The sequence below is a fragment of the Spea bombifrons genome, chromosome 4 (genome assembly GCF_027358695.1).
Source record: "Spea bombifrons isolate aSpeBom1 chromosome 4, aSpeBom1.2.pri, whole genome shotgun sequence".
Classification (NCBI taxonomy): domain Eukaryota; kingdom Metazoa; phylum Chordata; class Amphibia; order Anura; family Pelobatidae; genus Spea; species Spea bombifrons.
The window spans coordinates 31,059,727-31,072,234 of NC_071090.1; the positions used below are offsets into that span (position 1 = coordinate 31,059,727).

At 37.0% G+C, this 12,508-nt stretch overlaps 1 protein-coding gene across 1 annotated transcript; it reads left to right on the forward strand.

The window, feature by feature from the left end:
- The first annotated feature begins 3,189 nt into the window (after window positions 1-3,189).
- On the forward strand, window positions 3,190-6,342 carry DUSP1 (dual specificity phosphatase 1). The gene is made up of 4 exons (XM_053462349.1): window positions 3,190-3,797; window positions 3,967-4,115; window positions 4,509-4,728; window positions 5,278-6,342. The coding sequence occupies exons 1-4, from the start codon at window positions 3,428-3,430 to the stop codon at window positions 5,646-5,648; spliced, it is 1,110 nt and encodes a 369-aa protein (XP_053318324.1). The 5' UTR covers window positions 3,190-3,427; the 3' UTR covers window positions 5,649-6,342.
- The last annotated feature ends 6,166 nt before the right edge of the window (window positions 6,343-12,508 follow it).

A 12,508-nucleotide genomic window follows, 5' to 3' on the forward strand; every position in this document is an offset into this window, starting at 1 on the left:
TCTTCAACGCACAGAGTTATTAGAATACCCAATTTGAAATGAATAAACATTATCAAAAGAGTCGCTAGTTTAAATGGTTGTGCAAGTAACAAGATGTTGTCTCTGTGTGTCACACTTTGTCGATTTTGTGTCACAATATTTTGTCCTTTTAGTTACAAGGTATGGCAACATGTTACTTCTCTGTTACGGATGGAGTGCAAGAATCTAAAATAGTGTTCTTCCGTTGTTTCTTTCTGAATGACATGGAAATATCTTTGACTTCTATTTCGAGGTCAGCCCCAAACCCTCTCTTGGATAGCAATGTGTCCATGGCATCAGTTGAAGAAGAGTTATAGGGCAATCAGAGACATTATATGGTGGGCAGGAGGGCAATTGGGCATTTTTCAACTTGTCCATACGACATATGATGGGCGTATGAAAGATATATTTTTATTAATACAACAATCCATTATTATGTCTGTATTATATATGATATAACTGCCTTTTACGTCTGTGGCATCAAACATATAGTACAAGACTGAACAACCCACATTCTCTAAAAAAAAAACACACAAAAAACATAAAGGGAGCTGAAAAAGGACCCAACCAGAGTGTAACTTTCTGCCTGACGCAGTTGTTGCACTGGGAACCTCGGTGGCTATAAGTGGAATTGCAAGTAGAATGCTTAAAGAAGGACATTTTCAAACCAGAGCTCAAGGGGGAATTACCCCCTGCCCCAATCCCCAACCCTCCCTGTATAAAGCTGTATGTAGTATCAAGTTAGTTTGCTATCATATTTCACCAGCCATTAAACTGGCTACCCACGGAGTTAGGCATAGCTGTCTTAAATGGCACATTGTGTATTTTTGACTACGTTTCAGTCTGTAATGTAGGTTTAAGGCACTGACTTCATTTCCTGTGATTCTCGTGATTCTGAGCTGTGATATACCACAACGGAAATTCTATGAAGACTATGTTAAAATTCTTTTGTCTAAAATGCCAACTTGGCTGTATTAAATGCGGAACCAAAACAGACGAGGCTGCTTTTAAAGCCAAATGCTAACGCAGGAGCACCAAGCGGTAATGATATCGTGCTTTAAAGGGCCTTTTTTTTTTGCGCAGGAGAAGCTTATGTTTTCAATCTGGTCATATTATGCCAAACGTTACAAACTGGGCTATGTTTAAAAGAAATGAGCTCATAGGTGCGACACACCCGCGAAGAGAGAGAACACAGGAATGATCCATGTTGCCATCACAAACACACATCATTTGTAGGACTTTGATTGTGTAATTGAAATGAAGTAATTCCTAAGTTCACCGTACTATAACATAATGCAAGCTACTTATTACATTATCTGAAGTCGGAAGCTGTTTCACTGTGAATCGAATCAGTTACATGTAACACGCTAAATGTGCGCAGGACAAGTGGCAATTTAAAAGAACATTACACGAGGCATGGTTAACCCATATTTAGGGTATGTTGCCATAATAAATGATTAGTATGGTACTAGAGGGGGACGGGAAGGCTGGATATATACCATTCTAGTCTTAATAGAAAATAAGATCAGGCTTCTAGAAGTCTGTTACAGTCATGCCAAGTATCAGAAATATTAAAGAAGTCAATGGCGAGGAACAGTCAGTGTTAGCCATGGCTAGTTTATTGTAGACAACCAGTTTTTTTCTACTCTGATCCATGAATGGAAAGTATACGTAACGCCATATGGACACCTTTTCACCAGCCCTTTTATTGCCCTTAATCCTAAATATCTATTATCTTAATTTAATGATAGTAATACTCCCTTATCAGTTAATGGCATTATATATATATATATATATATATATACACACACACATAGATGCATCTGATTGTCGTCTAACATGGTTATGGCTATGAAGTCATGTTGCCTTTAGCGGTTAATGTTTAACTCATATTTACTGTTGGGTCACTTGCTTACTCAAACATCACATTAACTCTTTTGATTACTCTTCCTTTCTCTCAAAAAAAAATCCATTTATTTTCAAAAGCATCAAGCTTCCCACTTGGAATATGATTTACAACATAATAGGTTTAAAGGTATTCTGGTCCTGAGTCTCTGGTCTTTTCACATGAGGTGGCTTGGAAGTCACAGGGGGTGTGGGAAACGTAGAGGGAACAACAAAAGGGTTAAACAAGTCTTTTTTGTCCTACCCATCAAAGTGGCATTTTAAAAGTAGACTGGACAGCCGCCCATTGTTTCGTCCCAGGATATTTGACATTAATGCCTTTAATTCCCCTTGCGGTCTAAGGGCACTCAGGGACAGACCTAAATTTGAGCTAGCAGTCCCCGTGGTCTGTTTTGTTCCTTTATACTGTGTGCTTTTGAGCTTGTAAGTATATATATATATATATATATATATTCAGGCATAATCCATGGCACCTGAGGTCAGAACTGGACTGAGGCTTAGTTTTCTGAATTGTGAAAGCTAGAAAAAACATTAGTTTATAACATTATATGTTATCATGCCAGAACCCGTACATTAGTTTAGGGTAGGGTTGAACAAATGATTGTAGAGGTTGGGAGCCAGCTTGATCATTTTTAGGAATCAGAAACAGACACACCCATAGAAATCAACACAGTTACAAAAAGATACTTCTTATAATATCAATATTTTGTTTATTTTACTACACGTTTACAGGAGAATTTTGCAAAATATATATTTTTGATTCCGGTACAGTTTTGTCATCATTGATTATCTGTACACGTGGCTAAATTGTGGGCAATATGAGGGGTTCATAAAAATTCCAATCTGTATGCTCATCGATTGCATCACAAACCAGATCCATTGCCATTCCTGATTTATAAGTGAAAATGTTCTGTAAATAGCTAAGGCATTATTTTAATCATTTCTGTATGTGTGTAAAATTCTACTCAAGAGAACATTGCGTGCTTCTTGTTCAAAGTAGATATGGAGGGCTCTCTTGAGCTTTCAGCTGGAGGATAGGGTTACAGCAGTTTATTTCCTGCAGGGAGGGGTGATATGAGTGTGTGTGTATGTGTGTTTGACTTTGCTGCTTTGGATGACGTCATTAATCTTGGCTGGGCACATAAGAAGGTGGGGCTTGATGATATCACCAGCAAATCCACGTGGTACACCATTCACAAAATGGGCTGGCCTCCTCTGTATGTATATATAGGCTGACTCTGCTCAGTATTAAAACGCAAGGTTAAACCAGCAAGTCTAAAGGAAATTAGTAACAACAGATCTTAAGGCAAGCAAGCAAGCAACTCAAGCAAGCAACTCAAGCAGAAGACACGCTGGAAACCAAAACAAGACACCTTTGATTTGATCAGATCTGAACTTAAAAGGAGCAGGAGGAAGTTGTTGGTTGCCTTTCGTTTTGGTTGCTCATAAAGATTTGAAGAAATCGCTTCGGTTTACAAACGGTGAGAAGATCAGCTCATCAGCGATGGTCAATATGGAAATTTGTGGCATAGATTGTAGCGCTTTCAAAGGACTCTTGGCAGAGAGGGCACACGCATGCCTGATCTTGGACTGTAGGTCGTTTTTTTCATTCAGTTCATCTCACATCATGGGCTCCAGCAACGTAAGATTCAGCACAATAGTTAAAAGGAGGGCAAAAGGCAGCATGGGCTTGGAGCACATTATCCCCAACGAGGAGCAGAGGTGCCGGCTGATAGCTGGGATGTATGAAGCTGTGGTGTTGTTGGATGAGAGGACAACTGATCTGGAGCTGCTAAGGAAAGACAGCACCATGATGTTGGCTGTCCATGCCCTGTGTAGAGACCCAAGAGGAAGCAGGATCTTCTTTCTTAAAGGTAACTCAACTAGCCTTAAAAAAAGTGCTAAACTCACTCATTTTTCTTTTCATGACTTCCCTCTTATATACATTAAAATATATTTATCATGTTTTACAATTCTTCTGATCTCTACATGTCATCTGCTAATGGTCAATATCAAAATCTAATAATCTATTTTATCTTTCAGGTGGATATGAAATATTTTCTTCGGAGTGTCCTGAATTCTGCAACAAATGTTCACCCCCTGTGGGTCTGAGTCTGCCCCTCAGTGCCAGCAGTGTGCCAGGGAGTGCAGATTCAAACTGTACACCGTGTGGCACCCCACTATATGATCAGGTCAGTATCTGCACTACCTAAATCTCATACACATATACAGAGTACAGAAAGGGTTAACATCCTAGTCTCTGCCATGTTATACCCCCCCTGCCAAAACAACACACTAAATCAATATTTGACTGTAAACATTGGTGATCATAGTCCCAACTTGTGAAACTTGTTTAGAAAGATACAGTCTAAGTGGCTCAATACAAAGTTGAATATCTGACATTCATGATGTTTATTAAATCTGTAAACTTTCACCGCATGTCTGAATGACAACATAAGCAGCTTCTTATTAGCGTCTAAACTATCAGCTGTTTAATTAGTACTTTAGACAATCCAAGTTAAAAGTATATATATTTATGTTTTTGCAATTTGCTTATAATGATTTTCTGTTTTCTTGTGTTGCAGGGAGGACCAGTGGAAATTTTACCTTTTCTATACTTGGGCAGTGCCTACCATGCCTCTCGAAAAGACATGCTGGATACCCTTGGTATAACTGCCCTGATCAATGTTTCTGCAAATTGTCCCAATCATTTTGAAGGTCACTATCAGTACAAAAGCATTCCAGTGGAAGACAGTCATAAAGCAGACATCAGTTCCTGGTTCAATGAGGCTATTGACTTTATAGGTAAATATACTTTTCAGTGAATCACTTATATGCAAAATTAAGCATGGGTCGCTGTAGAATAGTTACCTCCAACATCCTGGCACAAAGTGACAAAAAGTGTGTTTGCTTATGGATGAGCCATGATCTTGCCAAGACGATCCAAAATAGTTTCACTGCCCCCTAGTGTTCAACCATAGTCCTAGCAACATACATTGAATTACGCATCATAAATGTATATGATAAATACTTGCGCAGAAATAGAATTTAATTTCACACAGGATACTACACTTGTGTTTTCCTGTTGGTGGCATATCCATAGTCCTTTAATGCTTTTGTCACATTTGGTGTGTAATTGCATCTTGACTGATCTTTATCTAAAGACTTACTAAAAAAAATGCAAGATCTTTTTTTGGCTCCCTGGGGTGTAAAGAGGTTAGCAGTTTTGTTATTCAATGCTAATGGAATAGCTTTATCTAATGGAAGGAAGTAGCTTGCTTTTGATTGTTGTGAATGCCAGACACTGGATCTCCTCACCCCTGATAGTAACCCCTTCCTGCCTTTTCTTTTCAGACTCTGTTAAAAACACTGGTGGAAGAGTTTTTGTCCACTGTCAAGCTGGGATCTCACGTTCTGCCACTATCTGCCTTGCTTATCTCATGAGGACTAACCGTGTGAAGCTGGATGAGGCCTTTGAGTTTGTGAAGCAGAGGAGAAGCATCATTTCTCCAAATTTCAGCTTTATGGGACAGCTTCTTCAGTTTGAGTCTCAAGTTCTAGCACCTTCTTGTTCTGCTGAAGCAGGTAGTCCAACCATTGCAGTTCTGGACAGGGGAACATCCACCACTACAGTCTTCAACTTTCCTGTTTCTATCCCTGTCCATTCTGCTACAAACTCTCTGAGTTACCTTCAAAGTCCAATCACTACTTCTCCGAGCTGCTAAGATACAGAGCTAAAAGAACTTTGACTAAAGCACATAGACTATGTTTTTATTAAGTGCAATATTTGGAAAATAATACTTTGTCAACATGATCGTCTTTATTTTTGAACTGTTGAGGTCCATCATATATGAAGACAAGGTATTACAGCCAGCAAAACTGACATGACTTGTTTCCCCCGTATGTTTTTATTTTTGGACCTTGTGCCCTAACCACTAAGGAATTCAAGAAACAGGTCACAATTGCCTTATGTATTTGTATTTCTGCTTTCCTTGTAATCTCCATTTTTGTTTTGGAGATTTAACAGTATTTGCATTCCTGAACTTTTCATACGGCTTATTGATGAAGAACGGCTGCTGCCTAAAACAAACTGTATACCATTTTAACGTCATTTTATTTATTCTGCAAGCTGCGTCCTGCCTTCAAAAAGCCTAAGATTTCTGCTTTTCAACGGAGCAAAGAAGAAATACCTCAGTATTACTGGTACTGTAATTCAACACCAGCTTCAGTTTCCAAAGCACTGACGAAAAAGCACTAGGCCGGAGCCTTCTTCTACATTTGCTGACTATTGTACATATGCTATGATTTTATTTATGATGCAAAATAATATATTTCTTCTCCTAGGAGAAGGCCTTTTTAATATAGAATTATGAAATTTTTTTATACTTTTAGAATAAATTATGATATTTGTACTGAAAATTGACTCCAGCTTTCTGTCTCTTTATTACTTACACATAGTGCAGAGTATAACGTCATACATCAAGCAGTTTATTTAGTCACACATTTGTGCCCACTCCAGTTGTTAAAGGCAATAAGTGTGGAAATCCAAGTCAGTTGTCCCTATTTTCCTTTTTATTTATTTTTTTTACTTTTCTAGACCATCTGTGTTTTAGTTAGTTGTTACAGCAGTCTCGCCTCTCAGAAATACAAACCTCCCTTTTTACTGTTATACAACACTCCCCTTTGTAGTGCTAATCTTATTTATAAAGAGCCAAGTGCTACTCTTTTTCAATAAACCGTTTAAGTCCCGGCAGCTGCTGGTTCTGTTTGGCGCTCCTAAGAACTAATTCATTGTGATTGGTGCTTTCAAGCATAATAGAAGATTGCCCAACGCACGCGGCCCTCTGTGACACAAGTAACCTAAGCTCCTGCACACAAAGTATAGTCCAATGTGACTACTCTTCATATGCCTTGTTAAGCCATAATCTACATAACATCATTATTTTAAACCTAATTACATATACAGGAGATAATCCAAAACTATACCTATGTTTAATAGTTTTGACTTTGTATGAAATCTTATCCTTTCCACAAGTATAATATTACGTGACCCATACTATTTTGGGAGTAACTCTATAAGGTCCTAGTAGCTGTTCGGGGAAAATAAAGAATGAAGCCGCCATTAATCAGCGGAGATGACATTCACTAATGGCAGTCCGTTAAGCTTGTTGAAAGATCTATGGGTGCTGTGTATTAAATCACCATGACAATAATTGCATTTAAAGACCTGTGTGGATAATGAGGTCCATGTCTGGAAAGGTATAACTATAATGGAAGCTCTTGTACCGTGTCAATTGTGTTCTCTGTAGGATCATGGAGTGTGAGTATATCTGGAAGTTCCTAGAATGGATTTGGTGACATCTCAGAACAGCACGCATTGGGCTCTATGATCTTTGATAGTATGTTGTGTTGGGATGTACAAAATGCATGCTCAGACTGACACAGCATTTGGATAACACAATGATAGGAAATAAACCTTGTTTTTTCACAAAGGGTAGACTTTAACAGGGGTGTTTCTGATTACAATGTAGTATGTTTATGAAGAGTTATGGAACATGCTTTATAATTATTATTATCTTTTATTTATATAGCGCCAACAATTTACGCAGCACTTAATGCAATACATAAATTCAAGGGGTATGACAAGACAAGAATTGACAGACTAAGACAAACCGATACATTAGGTGGAGAGAGCCCTGCTCACAAGCTTACAATCATGGGCTACATTCTGTTCGTACTGCAAACAGTTTTTACATCCAAGTGTTTAACTATATTATTTTGTTACAATACAGCAGCCCCATGAATGATTCACATAAGGCTGTTTCAGAATTATATTAGAAGTTGTCAGATATCCTTACCAGTTTTCAAACTGGTAAAATAATGTGTAGCCAAGAGTCAATATAACGTGTATTAATAGGTCTTAGTATGTATGATTTCGTTTCCATGGTAGATTTAGTCTAAGCACACAGATCCATCATCTCTTTATTTTTCTTATAACTCCTCCACTTTTCTTATAGTTCCTCTGCCTTGAGCTTGAGCCCCTGGTTGACCAGTCATAGCTATGGGCAGACTCTCGATGAAGGTAAGATTTGTGATTTTTGACCCATTTGTGGTCATGAGCAGGGTTCAGGACACAACTTGTTACTTCAGGAAGTCATTTCGGAATTTAATGTACATTTAGCTTGATTATCAAAAAAAGCTCCAAAACCTCAAAATGCTTCTTTATTATCTATAAATGAATTGGTAACATCAGGGACCCATAGTATGTCAAATAGTTTACTTTTATCAAAAGATGATATAAAAGGATTCCTATAATTTCACTTACTGTGATTATTGATGTAGATAAGTTTTCCTGAAATTAGAAAGGTCTAAAGCCAATTTTCCCTTGAAAGGTAGTGCATCAAATAATAATTGTGACAGCGACCGGTCAGTTGACCCCCTAGGAGCCTGAGAAGTTAAAACAATTACTCTAAAGTCTGGAGGCAATTAAAACCTGTATCTTAGGGCAGTACTCAAATGTCACTAACGCTTCCCTTCCCCCAGTGACATTGAATAGGTTTTACATGATAACAGTTCCGATTTCCTTTGCTTGTGGTTGATAATTACCTTGCTGTGGCCAGCTTTGTTGTTGTTTGTTAATTATACCTATCCATTTACACTCCCTGCCCCTATGCAAGCGCCAGCAGGAGTTCCATGTATAGCTTCCAAGTAGTCTTATTTCAACTTTGTGTCTACTATACATTGGAATGCGTTAATGTACAACACCCAATGTGTTATCTGCAAGCAAATGGCCTTTTTGCTTTATAAAATATCACACCATATACACGTTCTTAATGTATATTTTAGAAGATTCCCTATGACCTCATTGAGAATTATTATCTTTGTTTAAAACATGGGAAACACATATCTGGTAGAATGAAAGCATGCAGAGAAGTAAATGCAGATTGTGGATGGATAAAATAGTGGAATAAATTGTTTGCTGTTCCAAGGAAGAAATTAAATTGAAGCTTGTGCTTTTTTAATGGACAGGGTTTATAGGAAACTCGTTACTTAAACAATTAAGTGTACTAATTAGTATGCTGCTATTATCGCTACCTTATATTTATGTGGTGAACAGATTCTACAATGTAGTACAAAAACGTGTATAAAAGATATTTAAACAAAAAATTATAAAAATGGAAAATAATGTGGCGCCCTCCAAATTATTTGACTACGGGGCTACGAGATGGTTCTGCAAAATGGTTGTATTGGAGAACCTGCTTGAACTATTTCCATCCTAGGGTTCCCATACATAGTTCTACAGTAAAACATACAAAATAAAATAATAACAGCCTTGTAAATTATTGCTCCAATAGGGCAAAATATAAGACTGAAAAATAGTATAACTTTTTAAATAAAACCCTTAATGAAAAACCCTTAAAACCTTTTCTGTGCTAATATCATAACTAATATTACTTAACATCATAAATATATCTCATAAAAAGTGTGTGTATTTTTTGGCACTGAGCTGTGGAAATTTCCAGAGCAGTCCTTGGCCCTCATCCAGCTACGAAAGGCAAAAACGTCACTTGTATATACAGGCCTGACTTTCTTGAAGACACAATGCCTTTTTCAGGATTTACCTCCAACATCACTGTTTGCATCCACTCAAGCCTCGTACTTTGTCCCTCGTAAGTATTTTGACCTACCTGTATCTGCTGAGCTTTGTTAGTATTTCTCACTGGAGAAGGTCAGTCAAATTTTAAATCCTGACCATACACCATTCGAACATTCAATTACAATATTAAAATTGAAAGGAATGATCTCCAACGTTAACTTTGGAATCACTTTAGGCTTAGCTAGGATAAATAACATCTCATATATGCAAAAGTAGGCTTTAAGAAATCGAGAAATCCACTTTAAGCTCTGAAAACAGGAGTAGGGTTGTTGGGAACTACAAGACCTTTTGTCAAAAGGCTCAACATTAGCTGTCATGGGCCATTGTTAGGCCAGTCTTTCTTGGCAATAAATACCATTTGGAGATATGTAACAGCAGAGCTAATTACATTGTTTAGATAGCCCAAGACAGAAGTTTGGCAAGAGTCCCACACCCACCTATTTGCTTTTCCCACCTCTAATTTACCTGTCAGTCTTGTATTCCAAGGCACACATCAAAGAGTGGTACTACACTCCACAACCAGATATTCTTCTTTGTGGGCCCCGGCCATCTAGATGGGAAACAGGTAATTTTCAGATAGTTTACTTATTAGTAATTTTGTCTTGAGTTTTATAATGGATTGTAATGGAGAAAATGAATTGGTAACATCAGCGACCTGTATGTAGTGTGTCAGAAAATCGTACAAAATTCAATTTTAAAGCAAAAAAATTTTCACGTGGTAAACAAATCATTCCTATGATTGCACGTGTTTTATTTTGGATCAAGAAATCCTCCTGAGTAAAGAACTGTTGTGCAATGTAATATGTTAGGGCATTATGCATAAAAGATAATAGTAATTGCAAACAACAGCATACATATAAAAGCATATTTAAACATGTTCTCTAGAATAAAGCAACAGTGATACATACTCATTTAACATAAAACCAGATTGCTAATTGACAATAAAACTGCTTTTATTTGAATGGGAACCATCACATTTGGAATTATTCTAGTTCCGAGTCTTAAATCTATGTACAATGTACCGTATTAGTTATGCTTTTGAATTTTTACTACCGGTAATTGCTGTATGTGAGAGCTAAGATAGCGTTACAAAGAAACTGCATAGTTATCAATAATCTCTAATATTGGAGGCTAATGTGACAGTGAAGTGTACCTTTGACTAAAGGATCATGCGAATTGAGGCAGTATGCATTAAGTTCCCAGACTATGGTTTTAGTGGAGGGAAGTATGATACCAAAGCTGAACAACTTTTGAATAGCTTGAAACCATTTTTCAGTACACAATTCAAATATCATTTCAGCTGACTATTAACGGTTCCTCTTTTATTATTATTGTTGACCGTTCTGGAGTTACCCTGGGAAGAAAACACAATGGCACTTCTGCTTCTTTGGAAAGTAGAACCACAAATTTCACTATTGTTTGCGTAGGGGAGTTTGAAAACACAAAAGTCACTGTAGGTTCATTAGAATAAAGAGTAGTATTAATTTTTAAAAAACATGTACTTAAAATGTGACTACTTCCTATCATTGCGTTTAGACAACTTACAAAGTTTATATTGTTGATTTCTATTGGCTAAGTTGACATCACCCTCCATCCAATAGGATCTCTCAGATCCCTCGATGATTGAAGAACAGTGATGGGTTGGATATTGTACTTTTAGAAGTCCCACTTAGCACTGTGATATATAAATGTATAAGCATATAATGTTTTATCTATACTCCTAGTCTACCACCCACTACTAATAATCTTACAAAAAAGTAAGACTCCACCTAGAACTCACAACACGGCCTTTTTACAAGAATTATTTCCCACTTCGTTTGTAGAACCAGCCTACAATGGCATGGAATCAATATACTGTATTACAGTAAATGCCATGTTTATTCTTGACTGAATTGTTACTTTTTTATATATTTGTTACACAGTGGATACACACATAGTAAAATCCTGCCTCTTTTTGTTACTTTACTACCCCCTTATGTGTAAGCACAAGTTCAGGTGGCTCATTATTATGTTAATGCTGCATGACGTTGTCAGTACAACAATGTTTCCTGGTTGTGTCATTGTCCTGGGATTCGGTATACCGTCTACTTAGTCATTGCATTACAGGCTGTGATGCATTTTCAAATTAAGGAAGTTAAAAATTAGTTTTAAAGGGGCTAATTTCGTTGGTTTTCTATTGGACTGCGTCTCGCCTTTGGTAACCATGATGGAGACATTACTCCAGAAACATTCCAGAAGTAACATTTGTGTATGGCTTTGGGGGTAGCTGTCCTATAATATGAATGGGAATGAAAATTGTGACATATACGTAGATAATGTTCATTAAACCATCGTGTAACCTATCTTATTTAACAATAGTCATGAATTTGCAGGTTTTGTCCTCTTAAAGGAAATATTACCATTGCGCATTCTGGCTTTCCCCCAGAGGAATACTATTATAATTATATACTAAATATATCAGGTCGCAAAAGGCGTCATTAGTAATTCAGATTGCATTCTCTCCATGACGTTGCTTTAAAAGTTGTAAAATAGTTTGCAAATGGTGTTTGCCTTCATTTGGCGCAAGCAAAAGGTGATACTTGTAAGGACTCTTATCAGCATATTCAACCTCAGCCCACAATCCCTGGGATCCATGCTCTGCATTTGACTTATTTTTATTTGGAAATAAACACAGGCTTTGCATTTGTTAGGCCTAAATTCACAAGACAAGAGTTACTGCTGTAAACCTTTAAAATGTCTTAAGCATACCTAATACGTATCCACAAAATGTCACCCTTATGGAATATATACTGTATACTATATAGAGTGTGTATAATATATATATATATATATATATATATATATATATATATATATATTAGAACTGTGTTTATTAATTATAATAAAAAATAGGGGGACAAGCTTTTGTAGACTAAACTTCCATGACCC